The following is an 18,419-nucleotide window of genomic DNA, read 5'->3' as shown; positions in this document are numbered from 1 at the left end:
ATCAATTCTACAATGCATTTATAGATCCAAAAATGACCGTTGTCTCTCAGTGAAGATACAAATCTATGAGAAAATAAAAACCGCTGGACCTGGTTAGGTTAAAATAACAGGGTTGGGCTTTAAAACAGCTACCTCCGCATTTAACTACCAGACACAGTTACACAGGTTCCCTCCAAATAACACTGACTCTTGGTTTCATACCAGACACGAACACTGGCCTCCTGGGTCAAAGTCTGGGGTTTGTTTGACCTTCATGCTAGTTGTATTACATCCTTTACTCTGAGTGTTTAATATTACCACAGAAGGGTTTACGTTGGGGTTCATGGAAATCCTGCTGCGTCTCATACACATGCTAAAGGGTCCCTTGTGCATCAGTAACGCATGCAGTGTGCCATGACGAGTCTGGAGTGAGACCGGGCAGGCAGTGCAGCCTCCCTGCATATATCAATGAAACCCTGGAGGAAAAACGATGCATGACCGAACAGATGCCAATATACATTTTATTTTTTGCCTCTTTATACTTGGAAACATATGCAGAACAGGCGTGGTAGTATATATCATTTTAATTAATTACAGGCAAATACGCTTCACATTGCCTTGTAGTTGATGGTTTACCTTTTATAATGTGTTCTTCCATGTGGGATTAAGTCAAGTAAGAACTCCGACTTTAAGTATTGTGTACTTTTTCTCATAGGAGGTCATGAATGTTCAAGTTCATAAATGTCTGGAATCAGCACCAGTTGAGTGAGTTGGCATGCTATCATTTGCTAATCAGCACTAAACACAGGCTGATGGCAGTGTCATTAGTTTTGCAGATATTTAGCCATAAACCCAAGTATTGAGCAAATTCAAACTTTTGACCAGATGGTGGTGCAAGATGAAAAGTTAGGAAGCAATCAATGTGATTACAGTTCATCTTCTGGGAAACATTAATATCTGTCAATGGCAACCCATCCAATAGTTACTGAATAGTTTATTATTCTGGATTGACCGACAGACTGATATTGCCTCCATAGAGCCACACGCCTACCACGGCTAAATCAGCTTCATCATAATCACATATATATCCAATAATACTGTTTATTATAATGCACTTCCTTTGGCAACGGTTGGCTGTATTCAAATACTTGTGATTAATCATCTTGTTTACATAGCTTCCTGGACAAGAAAGAGAGGCTTTAAATTAATTTAATGAGGCCATATTCCTGCACGCAGATCCTTAATTTACCTCCTCATATTTTTCCGCTGACATCATTCTTTCCAGAGCAAATGTAAATATTTGTTTGTGTATGGCAGCTTTTCTTCATTATAACCATGTGAACAGATTATAAGAGATAGTTTTCTTTCAAGCTCCAACCAGATTTTAATCACATATTAGAAATTATGTTAATCTGTGGATCAAAAATATTTGCCTGCGTATGGCAGCTTTTCTTCAGCGTTACTCATTTTAATCCAGGTATAATGTCATTTTGTATATGATGATGTCTGTCTATTAATATTGTAGGCCTATGGTGCCTTTATGTGATTATAAATTATGCTTTCAATGAGTGTGTCAGTCTGTATCGTGACCTGATTGGTCCTTGTGGGTCATCCACCTTATTTAAGATTGTCTCTCTCTGTCTAAAAATCAATAAAAATCAATATCCTGATGGAAGCCTCTTCTATCGAATTGTTGTCCTCGATAAATCTATTATAATTTCAAATGCAGAAGACAGTTCTCTGTTCTGCTATAGTCAGCCCATGGTCCTCCCTGTCGCACCTGTCAGCCCACAGGTGTGCAAAAGTTCAGCTTTTTGATTTTTCAAGTGCAGCTCAAATATTGAACATATGGGAATAATATAGACTGCTTCGCATTTGCTTTAGATTACATTACCAGCCAGCTAACTAATTAAACCCTACATTTTCAATCAAGCATTATTCCTTACCTTTCTATATTTAAGTATAACAAAAAAACAATTTAATAGTAGCATTTATGGTATAATTTAAAGTTTGTCTCATTACATTATAAATATAATTTGCTTAATCCTTTGATAAAAGGACACTTACATTTATAGCCAGCTATTAAAAGAAACTCACACCCCAGCTGCGTACATTTTGTTTACGGCTGGAAATTATTATTTTCCTGCATTTCAGCAGTGAACAGAAAAAAGCAGCAGTTGGAGTCAAGATGGCGCCGGAGGTTTATAGACTAGGCTGTAGTGTGGATGGCTGTGCTTGCAAAGCTGAACTAATGGTGTGAAGCTGTGAGGCTCAGTAGGCTGCAGGTGGAAGCTGCTCAACACACTGCAACCTGCAAGCTGAGAGCGTGTGTTTGTGTGTGTCTCAATGATGAGTTGAGAAGTGCACAGTTTCAGACAAAAGGGTGTGTCTCCTTCTGTTTGGCAAATGAAAAAGTATGCCTCAAACGCATGAAAATGTACCCTTTGGAACAATTGCTGTTTGACTTTTATTATTTTGCTGGTATTGGATTTGCGCGATGGCACTCAGTCATGGAAGGCTAATCACTGAGACATGATTGCTTTTTGGAGAATGACTCCTCATTGTTGAGAGAGGCACCGAGCTGCGGGGGGACAATCAGGCCAGAACTCTCAGTTACAGTTCCAGTCAATTTGGATGGAAAATGCCACATCCAATGGTTGTTTGTTTAGAGAGAGTCCCCAATAAAGCTATGAGTCACGAGTGAATCATTTCACACAGGAGGAGAGATGACTGTGCTCCGGCAGGGTGTAAATACATTCCTCTCTTTTTCGCCGTATGAGGATAAAAGCCGACTGGAGTGGCATGGGCTCTGACTAGGGCTCTGATGACTTCAAAGAGAGGCGAGGGATGTGAGAGGAGGGGACAGAGAGACAGAGGTGGATGGATGCTTCACTGGTAAGGAACCACACGCTGTAGGGGGGGGTGGAGTAGAAAGAGAGTGAGAGTGCATGTGTGTCGGGGTGAGTGCGAGAGAGACAAAGAGACAAAGTTAGTGTGATATTGCGGGTATACGCGAAACATCAAAGACCTGAAACTGAACAAAAGAGGGCATGAGAGTGGGTGGGGGAGAGTGAGGGGGGAGAGGAGAGGAGAGATAGAAATGGAAAGGGCAAAGTGTGAACACCAGAGCGGGAGACAGACAGTGAGGGAAACTGGGATGAAAAAGTCTTTGGGCTGAGAGAAATGTTTTCACAAGTCTAGACAGACACACAGAGAGAAAGAGGGGAGAGAGGGGGGAGAGGGGGAGGGAGAAAAGTAAAAGAATGTTTTGCAGAAAGTCTATGTTCTTTCTTCAAGCTGCCAAAATATACTGCAGAGAAGGGAGGTAATGCATGAAATACTCTGCAGAGAAGATAACAAGATTTCTTATTTCTATTTACTTTGAAGGCACTTGACGTGCAAATATGATTTCAGCTGTGGCAATGACTCGAGATGAAATATACAGTGGTTGCTTTGGAGAGCAGCATTCCTCCAATATTTAATTTCTCTTTGGCAGAACGCTTTACTGAATGTAATTATAGATCTGAGAAGCAGTGACATTTTCTAAAAAAAAGTTAATTTCTGCAATTAGGAGAAAATCAGCGTTAGTGTTGTGGTTCGTGTTTCACGTAATGGATCTGCTGTGTGTTAAAAATGAATCCTCACAAACAAAATGCTATCTACATTCTGAAAAAAGGAGGAGACAGAAAGGGAGGGTCATAACCATGAACTATCAGAAATACAATATCTCAAGATTTGATTTTGTAATGATCGAATTGAACTGAAAGACATTAAATGATCATATTGGATTATTGTCCAGCTGTAACAGCATGTGGACATATTTTGAAGGGATGCAACTGCAAAATAAAAAACAGAAAGTATAGCAAGTTTCTACAATGAATAGGCAAACAATGTCTAGCACATCAAGATATAGAGACAAGCAAGCAAGCGGGGATTTATACTTCGAAGACAGAGTGAGGGAAGGTACTGGCCTTCACCAGAAACAACAGGGGAGTGCATTAGAAGTACAGACTGCATGGACACAGTTGAGATTCAGATGGTGTGTGTAGAGATGGAGGGTCAGGAGATGGGCAAGGGAGCAAAAAACAAGCAGAGAACAACTACTGATAGATGTATGCACAGACACTGCCCAGTGTGTGGTGAATACAGAGAAATATAGCAGATAAAACTGTCACTCTGTCTGTTTCCCCTCTCATTTTCACTTTTTCTCTTCAGTCCTAATGGAGCATCGCTGTCCTCATTAAGACCATCACACTGGAGATGGATTCATTCACAACTCTGGCTGGGGTTCTCCTGTAATCTTTCTCTAAATGTTGAGCTGGAATTAAATGACCTGACAGAGGCGAGGCCTGAGTCAGCCTCTATCTTAATGCCCAGGCTTCCTTAGACCCTTATATAACCCTCACAGACAGGACTAAAGACTCCAGCTGTGCCAGACATATACAGAGGGGAGAGCTTAGAGCAAGACAGGCCTAAGTATCTTTTCACTGTCTTCACAGAGCGGCCCAAACTGTCCCCCAGTGAAGTCCACTATTAAATCTTTCAGCTGTCAGTAAGCAGACGAGCCCTGTGGTACAGGAAACATGTCAAAATGTTGATTTGATGCACCACATTTTGTCTGCAACATTTCTGCTCATATGCAGCTCTGATTAAAGCTCACTGGCAGCATTTAATGCCAATGCGGGAAGTACTGTGCCAGTCTGAGATCAATAGCCAAATAAAGTTTATGACTTCATGTTCAGAGATCCAGGTGTGGATCCTGTTTTTTTCTACTTGTTGAATTTTGTAATAACCACATGTAATAACACAGTATGGTCAGTGCAGTGTTTTACTTTAACCCTCTGGGGTCTATGATCATGCCGTCCTGATCAGATCACATGACGTTTAACAAATAAACTAGGTCACATGGAGCACCGCTCTCAACTTCACTCCAAAGTACAGACTTGAATCTTTCTCCCAGTTTTTGTTTGACATTCCTAGGTCATGGAAGCCAAAGATTTGATCGTTTTAATTTGATATAAATATTGGAGCGTTGGTGTAGCTCTCTGTGTAATTTCACACATAGTTTGTTTTGAAGAGTTGCAGCTAACAAGGAAAAAAAAGCCTATAAAAATACATGTTTTTATGAGACTTTTTTGTATATAGTTTTATTATCTTTAAATTTTTACCTTTTTGTATGTTCATATTTGTATTCCATGTTTACATTTTCAACTTCCAAAGCAGTTCATTGAGCATATTTGTGTTTTTTATTGTAGTAAATAGTATAATTTTCCAACTCAGATTTCATGATTTTTGGGCTCAATATGTTCAAGTATATCAAGTAGGTTAAAGTGAAAAAATAATTGTCAGATCATATAGGTGAAGAAAGTTATAGTATAGTAAACATTTTTTATGTGGTACATGAAGGGCAAAATCAAAAGTATTCAAAAACGGCCAAAATAATCTCAGACCCCAGAGGGTTAAAAGTTAAGTTGCCAAAAGAGTAGATTTTTAAAGTTTAAAACGGTATGCTATCTTCATTAAGTATTATTGCAAAAAAAAGAAAAAACAAGCAGATCTATAATCATTTTAACCCATGGCTGCACAGATGAAGAAAAAAAACATTTCTGAAAAAAACAGCTGTGTGTTGGTGGTGAGTGTTGCTGTAGCAGCATGTGTGCAGGTTGTAAAAATACAAAAATAAAATTAAAATTATCCAAATGCATTCACAGGACTTTCTTTTCCTTTTTGCTATGGTAGAGCAATAGGTATTGAGTATTTTTTATACTTGTTGTATCAAAGATTAAGATTCTGCTATCCTGAAGACTTTACTTTAAAAGAAAAGTCCCACCTCTATAGAAATATACTTATTTATTACCTCCAGTTATATGAAAACATTGAAACCACTATTGTACCTTCAAAATGAGGATGGAGTCAGTTGGCCTATACCATAACGACTGGAAACAAAATCTGCCTACCAGCATCTCTAAAGCTCACTAATTAGCACATTATAGCTAATTTATTCAATCCGTACAAACACGTATGACGTGTTAATTAGAGCGCTTTAGATGTGCTGCTAGGCAGAAAGGACACATGCTGCATGAGCGTGGTATGGATCCTCTTATCTAACTCTTGCAAAAAAAAAGGCAAAGGAATATATTTTTCATAGAGCTAAATTTTGACAGTGAATTCAGTATGCTGTACAGGTTTTTAATGTTTTGTCCGTCCCAAAACTGTTTTGCTCTGGCTGCTTTGAAATAGTTGCACACTGTATAGAAATAATTCTCTGCAAACAGTTGCAGTGTGTCACTTTAATGGCTCTGGCTTCCAGCCCAAGATAGTTTATGGATCCAACCAAAGCACGCTAAATGTCAATAGCCACTAATACTGACTAATTGCTAAGCTATCAAATAAAGTCTCCTTATGAATATTCAGATGTGGCAGGAGCAGCAGCAAAAAAATTAATCAGATCTTTTACTTTAAGAAAAAGTAGTGATACAACAATGTAACAATACTCTGCTGCAAGTAAAAGTCCTGCACTGTTATATATATAATATTAGCTTCAAAATATGCTGAAAAGGGGTTTATGTTTGTATTGTTATTCTCAATCTGTGAAGTAAAGGAATAGTAAAGATGTCAAATAAATGTGGTGGAGTAAAAAGTATAAGATTTGCCTCTGAGATGTACAGCAGTAGAGTAAAGGTAGAAAGTAGCAGAAATTAGAAATGTATTGGATACGAGTAGCAGCTACTGTGTATATTTCCACTGCTGTGTGTGTTCTCTCTGTTTATTTTTTCATTTCATATTATCTCTGAAAAACTACTTGCAGAAACCGTACTGGACAAAAATTGGTTTTATCGAGAAAGCCTGCAGTCAATTACAGTATTTGCAGGATGTATCGGTTATAGATTGCGTTGTGACAAGACGCAGCCAGTCGGATGGATTATCGTATGACATACCAGAACTATTGTTGACTGTAGCATGTGTCTCTGATGCCAGCTCCTCTAAACGGCGTTTACGTCAGCAAATACAGGCAAAATGGATTAGTTTGAAACACACAAAGCCATAAATGCCAATTTTCCCTCAAACAGTGTCTGCCAAACACCCACACTTTCCCTCAGCAGTGTATGCAAAAAAGAACACGCATGTTTTCACACACAGGAAGAGAAATCGCCTGGCTGGCAAGCTGACATACAACGAGCCCTACTTCACACACAAAGATTTCTCTCTGATCTGGCAATTATAAATCGTCCCACCTCGTCCCCCCCCTCTCTCCCTCTTTCTCTCGGTCTTCCTGATCTTCTGATTGCAGATTGAGGGAGACAGCCAGTACAAGAACCCTTCAATCTGGCTCTCAACTGAGAAAAAGCTGAAAATGTATTCAGTTCGCTCCGCTTTATGACTCACGAATAATGTAGGATGGTTAGGAAATTGTGTTGATATCAGGGCAGGCTGATATAGGGTAGGTTTAACAGATGCAGATTAGGCAGAGTGAAAAACTGTAATCTAACAATACTGTATTACTGTTGTGTTGCAGTGATGCAGAGGGGGGAGAGGGAATGTCTTGTTCCTGCAAAATGATCTCTTGTACACAACCACTTAATCAATTGACAAATCAATAGCATGCACTAATACCTTTGCCCTGTTTGTTATTTCTGTTTGTTCATTACTTCATTACTGAGTCGCACTAAGAGGATATGGTTCAACTCTCACAGTGCTGCATCAACACCCTTTTCAAAAGTGTGAAGGACAGACTTTCCTGTAGCTGAAAACACTGACAGAATGCTAATATTGTGAGAAGGACAGCTCCTAAAGAAATGTTAACCATCTTTTTGACTTGAACGACGACTATAATTATTCTCTCTGGCCTAGTTATTCTTGTTAGAGAATTTGTTTTATGAAGCTATTCTCAGCTGACAACAGTATATGACACAGAAATTCTTTGGTATAGTTTGAAGGTGTTACCAAACAGCAATCTAAAATTATACCAATGATATTTCAATATATAGCTGTGTTCAATCTAATGGCATAAAATCAATTGCATGAGTATGTTGGATGATCATGAATTAGGGCATATTCATCAGGGACTGATTCATTTTTACTGTGTGTCTATATGGTAAATGGCTCCCTGAACATGACAATAACTATACTTTATGTTCAATTAAGAGACCGATCTACTAATATTGGCCTATCACAACCTATTTTTTTTCCAAATGCACTACATATAAAGCAGAAAACAATGATTGGGGTGATTTAAAAAATGGTGTCATATCAGTATTTTTTTTTAATCTAAAATTTTAAATGTATTTATAGAATTGGTTGACAGTGTAATACACTGTATGTATAATGTATAATAATTTTAAATATTCTCTAATTAAGTAATTTGTTTAGGAAATCGGCATTCTGAGTACCTTTGCAGTCATATTTACATAGAAAAGGTCTCTTTCATTCCAGCTCAAAAATTCACTATATCATCCATCATATTGGAAATCTGTATTTTTCCCCCCTCTAAAATCAATATCTGTATCTAAAAAAATTGATATAGCTCCATTTCTAGCTAGGACTTATATTATGTTATTTGCAAGTGCTTTTCCAAAATGCCTACAGTTAGTTTGTTTACATTCTGAAAAGTGGTGAAATGTAAAAGAACAACAGAAACCGCAGGCTCATACACTTCTTCAGCATCATTGTCATCTGCTGAAAAGACCAGGTTTCACCAGGGACCAATTACTTCAAAGATGTACAGTATTGACATTTAAGTAAGCACCAGAATTTTAAACACTGCTCTCTGAAGACAACAAGAGGAGTGTGATTCAATGCAGGCCTGCTCAATGTGGACAACAGAACAGAAAAAAACTAAATCCACACACATATAGGTTTAATGACTACACAAAGAAAGAAGCCAAACTGGCTGCTAGAAGAACAATTACTGGATGCCTGTCGGCTGCTCAGATGTAAATAAGAGTGGGCTGGTGCCTCAGCTGTCAGATACTACACCACAGAGGAAGATCAGACTCCAGTGGTTACTGTATACAGCAAAAAAATGTAATCTTCATTTATTTTATCTTGAATGAACGACTGGAAAAAGGTCTTATTTTGTAGCTTGTGGATGGTTGAATTATTACATTTTGGGCCAAATAACCGGCGGAGATGAACACTGGACAAGCTTCAGAAAATGGTCATTTAGAAAATATCTTTTCTTATGTGCAACAGACAACTTGTGATGGATAAAAGCCAAAATGTTGTGAGTTGAGTTTCTAAAGGGAAAGATGTGAGAATAGGTGAGGTTGTAAAGGTGGGTGTTAACTGTGTCTTCAGCCTCAGGGCTCATTTTAAGATTTTTTTTTTACTGCCTGAATAAAAATGTAGAAAAATGAGACTGCTGAGTCCTGTAGACATTTATTTTGCGGGGGTGAGGCAAATGTAGAGAAACATTAACATTTTATCATAGCTGTCTATGCTGTACCTTTTCAGTACTCATTGGCCACTTTAGCTTCACTATACAAAGATAATGATACTCAGCTTTCATTGACAGTGTCAGAGATCTACAAACTATGTGTATTATTTAGGTTGTAGTTTGCAGTGGTGTTGAAATACTGTGCCAGTCTGAGTTCAATATCTAGAAAATATCTAGAGGTGTTTCTAATATTTTGGCCATTGCATTTACACACATGAGAGGGCCAGAGTGTTCAAAACATCTGTCAGTATACAGTAATGCACTCCAGTGCAACATCACCGCCCACTGTGACCTTGATAATCAACATAAAGTAGAATCATTACCTTTCTGACAGTGTCAACAACAAACACCTCTCCAGCATCAGCTGAGTCTCCTGAGAAAAGCATTGTACGTTTCCACGAAGCACAGATGTGTTATTATGAAACGATTACGATGCCTGGGCTTGTGACACAGAATAACACAGTCCATACCAGGAGGTGGCTGGGCTGTTTGTCACTGAAGTCAATTGGAGGTAACTTCAAGCTCACGTAACCTGCATTCAATCTTTATTGAAACGGCCAAGTCACATACGGAAATCGCTAGTTTAACCCAAACTCTGATCTTAATCTTTACCTTAACCATCTAAACTTAACCACTTAATTCACTTTAACTCACAACGTTAGCTATGTGTTTAAAACTGCCACTCAGTTCTCTTTATACATCCATGGACAGCAATGTTGCAGCGTCAGAAATATTCAGATTTTACTTATCCACGGTTGACAAAAACATCAAGATTCAGTGTATCTGTGCTTTGCAGAAATACACAACACCAACATTTATTCTGGGCTGCCTACATAGGAGCAAGACACACAGACTGTTTTGTTTTGCTTCCATCTCTTTGTAGTTGTTTTGGTCTTTTTGTAGTTATTTTTGTCTGTGGTTGTTTTGCCCCCTGTCTGTCGCTGTTTTGCATCTCTTTGTAGTCATTTTGTGTCTTTTTGTAGTTGCTTTGTGTCTCTTTGTAGTTATTTTGTATCTCTTTGTGGCTGTTTTGCCCCTTATCAAAGTGGCTTTGAGTTTCTTTGTTTGTCTTTTTAGTTGTTTTGCATCTATCTGTAGTTGTTTTGGTCTCTTTGTAGTCTTTTGGTTTCTCTTTCTCTCTTGGTTATTTTCAGTGTCTTCCTTTTTTGTCTCGTTGAGGGACACTTTCTAGGTGAAGACCAGGGGGACCCCTTTACTTTGGCCCCCATGGACCCTGTGCTCAGTATGTCCATTCAGTAATGCATCCATGTCAACAAAAAACTGAAAAATAATAATAAGCTTTATAAAAATACAATTCATTCAGGTGTACCATGAAATGGAAGGTGAGTACATATACATATTAGTGTGTGTATTTGTCCTCTTTCTTACCACTCATTTAATAACAATCAGCACACACACACAAACATAGACCTGCACACACACACAAAGCGCTGGCTGCTGAGAGAAGATGTTCCCTCCTTGTGCTGAGTGGTTATGAACTTCGTCAGAGCTGTTTTAGGCTTGCATAAAAAATTCAGCACTCTCTCTTAGCAACATTCGCCCTACATACAGCACACACACATGCCTGCACATGCATCACAGCATTATTCATGCTGCACACATGTGAGCAGGCATGAAAAAACACACACACATACATACTCTGGTACACTTGATATACAGTAAACTTGACATGTTTAATGTGAGAGCAGCAAGACATCACAAAGGCTTTTATATGGTTGGCAATGATCTAGACTCTCAGACATGCTATACCCTGAATCCTAACAATAAGCCTTTTATTGGCATTTCTTTTTAAAGAAAAAGAGTTCTGATGCATTAATTAGTAGTCACAATATATCAGTTCATCATGACGCCAGCTGTGCATTTGTCTGCACATCTGTTTCTTGTGCATTTACATTTTTCGATACATCTATATATGCATTCAAGCAAGGTGCTTGAATGCATGCGTCCTTGAGGAAAACATCTCTGCACGCATCTCCACAGCAAGCAGGTCAACACCTCAGCTCAGCCATCCATTTTCATTAAGATGTTAACGACAGGAGTGGAGGGGAGGACGGACCGGAGTGCAAAAGAAAGATTGAGAGGTAAAGGATGTAGTTTTGCTCCCAGTGGAAAGAATATCAAACCACTATCTGCTGTCCTCAACCATAAAGCTCCCCCTACTCATATTACATAATGCCTCCACTACTTTACACTACCAGCAACTATCGATGAGCCTAATAGCAACCTTTTTGTGTTTTTCACTGTGTACTTCTGCACAAGATGTCTCAACAGAAAAACAGAACATAAAAAGCATGTTTTCCACTTGAGAATTCAGCTCGTCTTAGCGAGGCCCAGTCAATGTGGGTTGCAGCACCTCTGCCAAGTCATCTCCGTCTGAAAAGCATTTGGGGCACCTGTTCATCCTGGCGGTATCCACACGTCTACAGACAGTGCTCCTCCAATTGCAGTTTTGAATTAAACCCACTCCAGAAACACGATTTTATCCTTGCTGCCTTCACCATGTTCTTTCACTCTGCGGTGTATCTAGGTCAGTCAGTGCACAGAGCCAAGCTGCGGCCATGTGTGGTCAAGTGTTGAGAAGTGAAGAATTGGATGATGCAGCTATGACTAAGATAATAAGCTGACCAAACATTTAAGAACAAACAGCTCCTTAAGTCTAAAATCCTTTTTCGGTTGTTATTTTGAAGACATAATTAAGCGTTAAGTTTGGTTGCTGGAAGTAAAAACTGCACAGTAAAAACCCACGCTAAGGATGCTTTTCTTATTTGCATTCTGGACTCTACAGATCCTTCATGGCATGATCGAAAAAGTAGGACTTTCAGATCAATAACAGGAAAAAGGAAGAGACAGCACATGTAATTGAATAGCTGGAGAGACCTCAAGTCAATATTTAATATAAAGGATGCAAGCAGTTTTCATGTCTCAGCATTTGGATTCAGTTTTATATTAAAATGAAATTTAATAATGGACATGATACCCTCCGCTGTCTCCACAAATTAAGATTATAAGGAATGACAAAAGCAGTCACCTTCATGTCTCTCCACTACCCTCACTATATGGCCTGCTTAAACAATCTAGTCTGTGAGTCAGTTGTCCTGCTTTGGGAAGATCTTTCAAATTGTGACTTGGAAAATAAAAAGCAACCTATCTGAAACCTTTCTGCTACAGGCATAGTGGCACTTCCAGCAAATCTTGTCCCACACTGGCAGTAATATTGCCTAACACGCTGTGAGTGCTATAAAAGACCGTCAATCTATGATATCATGCTAAGCGTATCCTCTTCCTGGTGTGCAGATGCTGTCGCAGATGGAATGGGAGCATTCGCTGAAGGGTGAAGAGAATGAAATGAAGAAATTCACTCAACGCTTGAGTCATCCACAAGTAAGATGAGAAAATGATCACTTCATTGGTGCATCTGAGAGAGAAGTAATACATTTCACTGGCCATCAGGCAATGTCCATGAACATACAGCTGTTGTTGTGATTCTGTAGATGTTTAAAGGGACAGTTCATATATTTCCTCTCACCTGTAGTTCTTTTTTTCACGAGGTGTCACGATTTAAATTCTAAATCCAACCCAGCTGCCAGAATATTTGTTGGCCATTCAAGCAAACTACAGACACATTTAATTTCAACAATTTTGAACCACAAAGTTCTCATTGTAATTTTAAACACTTCAGTAAAGGTCAGGCACCAAAACATCTTAATTTAAGGTTGGGTAAAAAAGAAGATGGTTAGGCTTAAAAAACACTTACTCTGGACAAAACCTCCAATAGTCTCATGGTTAAAAGTCCTGGGTTAGGTGTTGCCAGCCACCTCCCCTCACACCTGCTCGGTGGTGGACTTACATGGCTTTAAAAAAAAAATCACATTTTCACTTTTTTTAACAAGTAAAAAAGCATTACAGATCAACAACGTATCGGTAGTTTGCAGAAACCTAACATTCCAAATATTTTTTGTAATATTTTTGCTTTTGTGACTGGGCTGCTGAATCAGAAATCAATCAAAATGAGCTTTTAATTAAAAAAAAAATTAAAATTTCAATTTCACCATGGCCTTCAATTAAGTTAATTCAAAAACATATGACAGTTATATCCCTCTTAATACCATACAGCCTATGTTTTAAAAGAAGACTGTAAATCAAGACTTCACAATAGCAAAGCTGAAAAAGTGCTGAAATCAGTTGTTGAAATCAGAGTTGCTGAGTGTTGGAGATATGGGCTGTAGAGATGTTACTCAACATAATCCATATGAACTATTTTCTTTCTAGTATATTTATAGCATGAAATTGCTCACTACAAGGTCTGTGGAATTTCATGAGTAACTGGGTCATGGTTTCTGGAAAGAGACATTGCTGTTGAGGTATTTCCAATGTATGTTAGTGGCGCTTTGAAAGTATCTATGGTTGATATATCCAACACTCAACAACTCACACCAAAGCAATCTAAATTGATAAAAACTACAGGTAAGAAAAAAAAATCATATTTTGGGGTGAACTGTCCCTTTAAAACATTTGCATTAACTAGAATTCAGCCACACTTAGTTAATAAATAATGATATCTGGGAATTAGGCATTGCATTGGAAACACATACAGCATGGTTCATACTTAGACAGATCAGAAAAATTCCCTAACTATAAGTCAACAGTACCAGAAGGGAACAGGAGCCTCTCCTGGTGGTAGCAAAAGCAATTTTCAGAGCAGCTTATTTGTAGGTTAATCTTAAATGTAGCTGTTTTTGTCAAGGGAGAAGAAAAGATTACAGCCAAATGTGTGTACAGTCGGAGCAGTGCGCGCACACACACACAAACACACATACACACTTTTATATATTTCTGTTTCACACTGCAGGTGTTAAAGTTTCCAAAAGAAACTATAATTGGAACCCAAGCCTCAAAGTAAACAAACTGTTATTTTCCCTGCAGATTATTATTTTATTAATCCGTTTCATGTTTGGAGCAGTACTGCATTAAGGTGCCTCAGCAGTGGGCCAGTTCACTCCCCTCCCTCTCTCTAATTCTCTAACAGATTTAAAAGTGAGGAAATATACCACTAGCAGTGTAATGAACAATGGTTAAAGAGCCTGTGGCTTCCTTTTCCTTCCATTAATGTCAGTCAGTTAAAAATCCATCCTACAACATGTTAGCAATATAAGCGGATGGTTTAAATGGAAAATGTGTGCATGCCTGACAGGGTGCGTGCGTGTGTGTGTGTGTGTGTGTGTGTATGTGTGTGTATGTTTGTGTGTGTGTGTGTGTGTGTGTGTGTGTGTGTGTGTGTGTGTGTGTGTGTGTGTTTGTGTGTGTGTGTGTGTGTGTGTGTGTGTGTGTGTGTGTAAGCATGCTCTGATCTACTTGCATATCACGCATGTTGTGAGAGAAAAATTGCATGTTCTTTCCATGCTCTCATCAAGCTGATGTAGCATTACCACCCTAAATCAACCATGGCGCAAGAACAGTGTCTTGCCATTAGTAATAGCAATTTCCATTGCACAGCTCATCGTCAAGTAAATTGATGCAAGAGAGACACACTCACAAACACAGACACAGACACACAGACACACACACACACGTGCAGACTAAAAATAGCAGCTGCCTTACCTTTCTGTACACTATCATGTTGGGGGACTCATCCGCTACCCCGTTGGTCCCCTGCCCACCGCTGTTGGTCTGTGCCATGATCCAGTAAGTAAATCTGCCACAGGAAATGTCAGGTGCTCCTGTTGTGGACAGAATGGATATTTTGGTCCATCAAAAGAACAATAGAGCCATGAACGTGACTTGCCCTCATCTTGCCAAGTAGAGAACAATTTACATAACTTGTTGTGGCCTGGATCACGTTTCAACATATTTGACATTTCCACATGGAACAGATGTGCAGAGAAATTTGGCTACACATGTTCAAATTTCACAAGGTCTTGACAAGGACATTTTTTTAAGAAAGGCGTCTCTTCTTGCACAAGGTACAGTTACTGTTAAAGTCTGAATTCCCAGTGAATGGGGCAAAAGTTCAACTTGAAAAGCCATGATTGGTGCCATGTAGGACTCTTTATTTTTATCTCATGGTGCACACAAACATTACTAATCTTTTTATTGCTTGTTGACAACTGAGGATCCTGGAGCAATCCTTCGCTTCTACAAGGCACCTTCTCTGCATCCTACATATGATTGCAATGGCAAGATAAGGTGAAGACCTGGACCCTAACAACGGTAAATGCAGTAAAGGAAAACACACGCACACACACCAACACACACACACAAACACACACACTCCGTCCCTGGAGGAGGTACAATGCAGCTTAGATACAACCACTCGGGCAGAGCAGCCATAGTCAAAACGTGCAAGACAGTGCAAATGTAACGCATATCGTATGCACGTTACAGCTCCATCATGCCTTCGACACCCACACGACATCCTTGGGAGGTTTAGTCTGCAACACTAAATAGCCTATAGCATGCAAACAGCGAAGTCATGAAACCTTCTCCCAACATGAGGCCGTCTTCTCTAATACACTGTCTTTCTTACCACAAGCCCCTGCCCGTTTCAGCACCTTGGACAGCTACCGCAAAACGCCCGCGCCCGTTATCGTCCCCCCTCTTCATAATCACGGATAGCGCGTAAATACACAGACAACACAGCGACATCGGTCACCGGAGGAGAAGGAGGAGAAGGAGGGGGGGCTTACCTGAAAAAACGCGCAACCCGCTATAGGAGTCCTGAATCCGTGCAGAGGTGGAAGCCTGGTCCTTCGCGTTCACTATGTCAACTGGCACACATAGGAATGCGAGGATTGTTCATTGGCAGCGTGAAGAGGCAGACATTCGGCGGACACTTGGTGTGGTACAGCTCTCTGTCTCTATCTCTCCTCTCCCCTTCTCAAAACGATGCTCAGAAGCACGGGCGCGCCACCTCGGAGCCCCGCGAACGCGCATCGATCCATGACCAATCGCGTGTGAGGAATAAATTACAACCCGTTTTGGAGACATACAGCTATTTTTCCAGCTCAAATTGTACTGCTATGCACTGCAGTGATATGCTGCTCCTGAAAGACAGGTTAAGATAGAAAAGACTTGCAGTTTATTAATATTTTAGCTATTCCAATCTTCATCAAAGGTCAAGAAGAGACTAAATACTATTTCCCCCCCCCCCAATTTTTTGGAACCAGGGGAATAAACTGTCTTAAAAATAAACCAGACTAACCTACATTTATAACATTCTGAGGAAATTGTTATTTACTTGAGTATTTCATGTTTATACTACTTAAGATATAGTGAAGTTCATCAATTTGATTTATATAAATTTAATTTAATCGGATGTATATTACAAAGAAAAATCATAATTTAATGGAATATCAATCAGGGATGGGATGATATACTATTTTATCACAGATCGCAATTAAAAACACGCACAATATGTTGATTGTGGTGAAATTACATTATCAGTTACCTTCAAAAAGCACAACTTAAACACTTTAGAAGACATTTTGCACTTCAATATGTCTTATAAAAGACAGAGGTTCTCCCTCTAATAAGAGTATCACAGTACTGTTGGATGACAGAAATAAGAAGTAAAACAGGTCCAAGGAGGTATAGTTTGCCACTAAACCACAATGATAGTTGGTGTAACCTCTCTGTATGGTCATGAATTTTGTTTTGTTGTCTCTGTCTTTGCTGTTTAATGTTTTTATTTTGTCTTTCCTTTCAGGTCACTTCGCTTTCTGCCCTCATGTGTTTTCCCACCTTTTATCATTTCCTGCCCCGCCCCTTTGTCTGTGCCAGATCCTCTTGTCTGACTTCAGCGAGCAGTCCAGTCTGTTTCCTCGTGTTTAGTTGCCTCTAGCTTTTGGCAAGTTTTTTGTTGTTTGTTTTTTTTTGCCCAGGGAATGCTTGCACCTCTGCCTGCCTTGTCTGCCATTCTGGTTGGTCAAGTAAAGACCTTTAAAAGTTTTAATACATGTCACAACTCGTATGATTGGGTTCATTGCTTGTGTTGGCATAGTTGGACTTTTTTTCTGCTGAAGGAAATGGATGCAGTTGATGAATCAATTGTCTGTATCAATTGACATCATGGCAGAAAGTGAAAATACAGCCTATTTTAAAAAATGTGAGAATTATCATGAAAGAAAGAACAGAAACAAACGATGTTCCCATTTTTTAATTATTTAGTTATGCAAGACAACTTAATGATTATGATACATTTATTTAGGATTGCTTGATTGTTCATGAAAAAAAGTCCTTTCTGTGATGCAATAAAAATGTTTGTTTGCAAAATGTAAGCACAAGGAAAATCATAATGTAATTTTCATTTCGCCCCGTTCCTACTATTAATATACGAGAAACTGCATGTCAAGTCACTATAATTAATGCATGAGGTCTCTCTCATTAGAGCAGAATTAAATTGAATTTTCTGAATAGCTTTTTAAGTTACGTGCCTTATTAATTCACTGACACTTTGTATTTCAACATAAGTTTGGTCTTAGCTGAATGGGTTCTGTTTTAGGTAAAATAATCAAAACAAGATAATCAACATAAATAATGAGCCACAGTTGCCTAACCCCTTTAGACCGGCATTTTTCTGCTGAGCAAAACAATTTTTTAAATACTTATTCTGACTCCTCTCCAACATAAAAACAAAGTGATAAAAAATGTGTTTTGCAAACTCATGTTTTTAACAGTATTCTTCCACTGCCATTCCAATGGACGCCACAACACGATGGGCATAAAATGTCACAAAAACTTAAGAAAAATAAGGCTAAGGAGTTTTTCCACATAGTAATAAAGCAGGTAGGAACTTAACATCTGGAACTGGATGTTTGGATGTGTTTGAGTCTGTGTACAGTTCTAAACATGCCCAAATTTCACCAGCTTTGATGCAAATGAAAGTGACAACAGCAGCAATGAAGAGGCAAAAGCAAGACAACCCCCCAAAACGGGAATGTTTCGCATTTGGTGGCCACTGACAATCTCTCTCTCCTTATCCTTCCTG

The 18,419-nt window shown here is 39.0% G+C and overlaps 1 protein-coding gene across 2 annotated transcripts in view; it reads right to left on the bottom strand.

The window, feature by feature from the left end:
• rgs7a (regulator of G protein signaling 7a) overlaps positions 1-16,291 on the bottom strand; it is a 60,845-nt gene extending 44,554 nt beyond the window's left edge. The window contains exons 1-2 of one of the 2 annotated variants that reach the window (XM_059359420.1): positions 16,120-16,291; positions 15,035-15,153 (exon numbers count right to left, since the gene is read on the bottom strand). In XM_059359420.1, coding sequence (XP_059215403.1) covers positions 15,035-15,112 — 78 coding nt within the window. In that variant the 5' untranslated portion in view covers positions 15,113-15,153; positions 16,120-16,291. The remainder of the gene's footprint in view (positions 1-15,034; positions 15,154-16,119) is intronic. The other variant, XM_059359419.1, reaches the window with a different exon arrangement.
• Positions 16,292-18,419: the final 2,128 nt, after the last annotated feature.

Source organism: Centropristis striata, chromosome 20 (genome assembly GCF_030273125.1).
Source record: "Centropristis striata isolate RG_2023a ecotype Rhode Island chromosome 20, C.striata_1.0, whole genome shotgun sequence".
Lineage (NCBI taxonomy): Eukaryota > Metazoa > Chordata > Actinopteri > Perciformes > Serranidae > Centropristis > Centropristis striata.
Note: the sequence above shows the minus strand (reverse complement) of the source record. Positions and strands in the feature narration are given on the sequence as shown.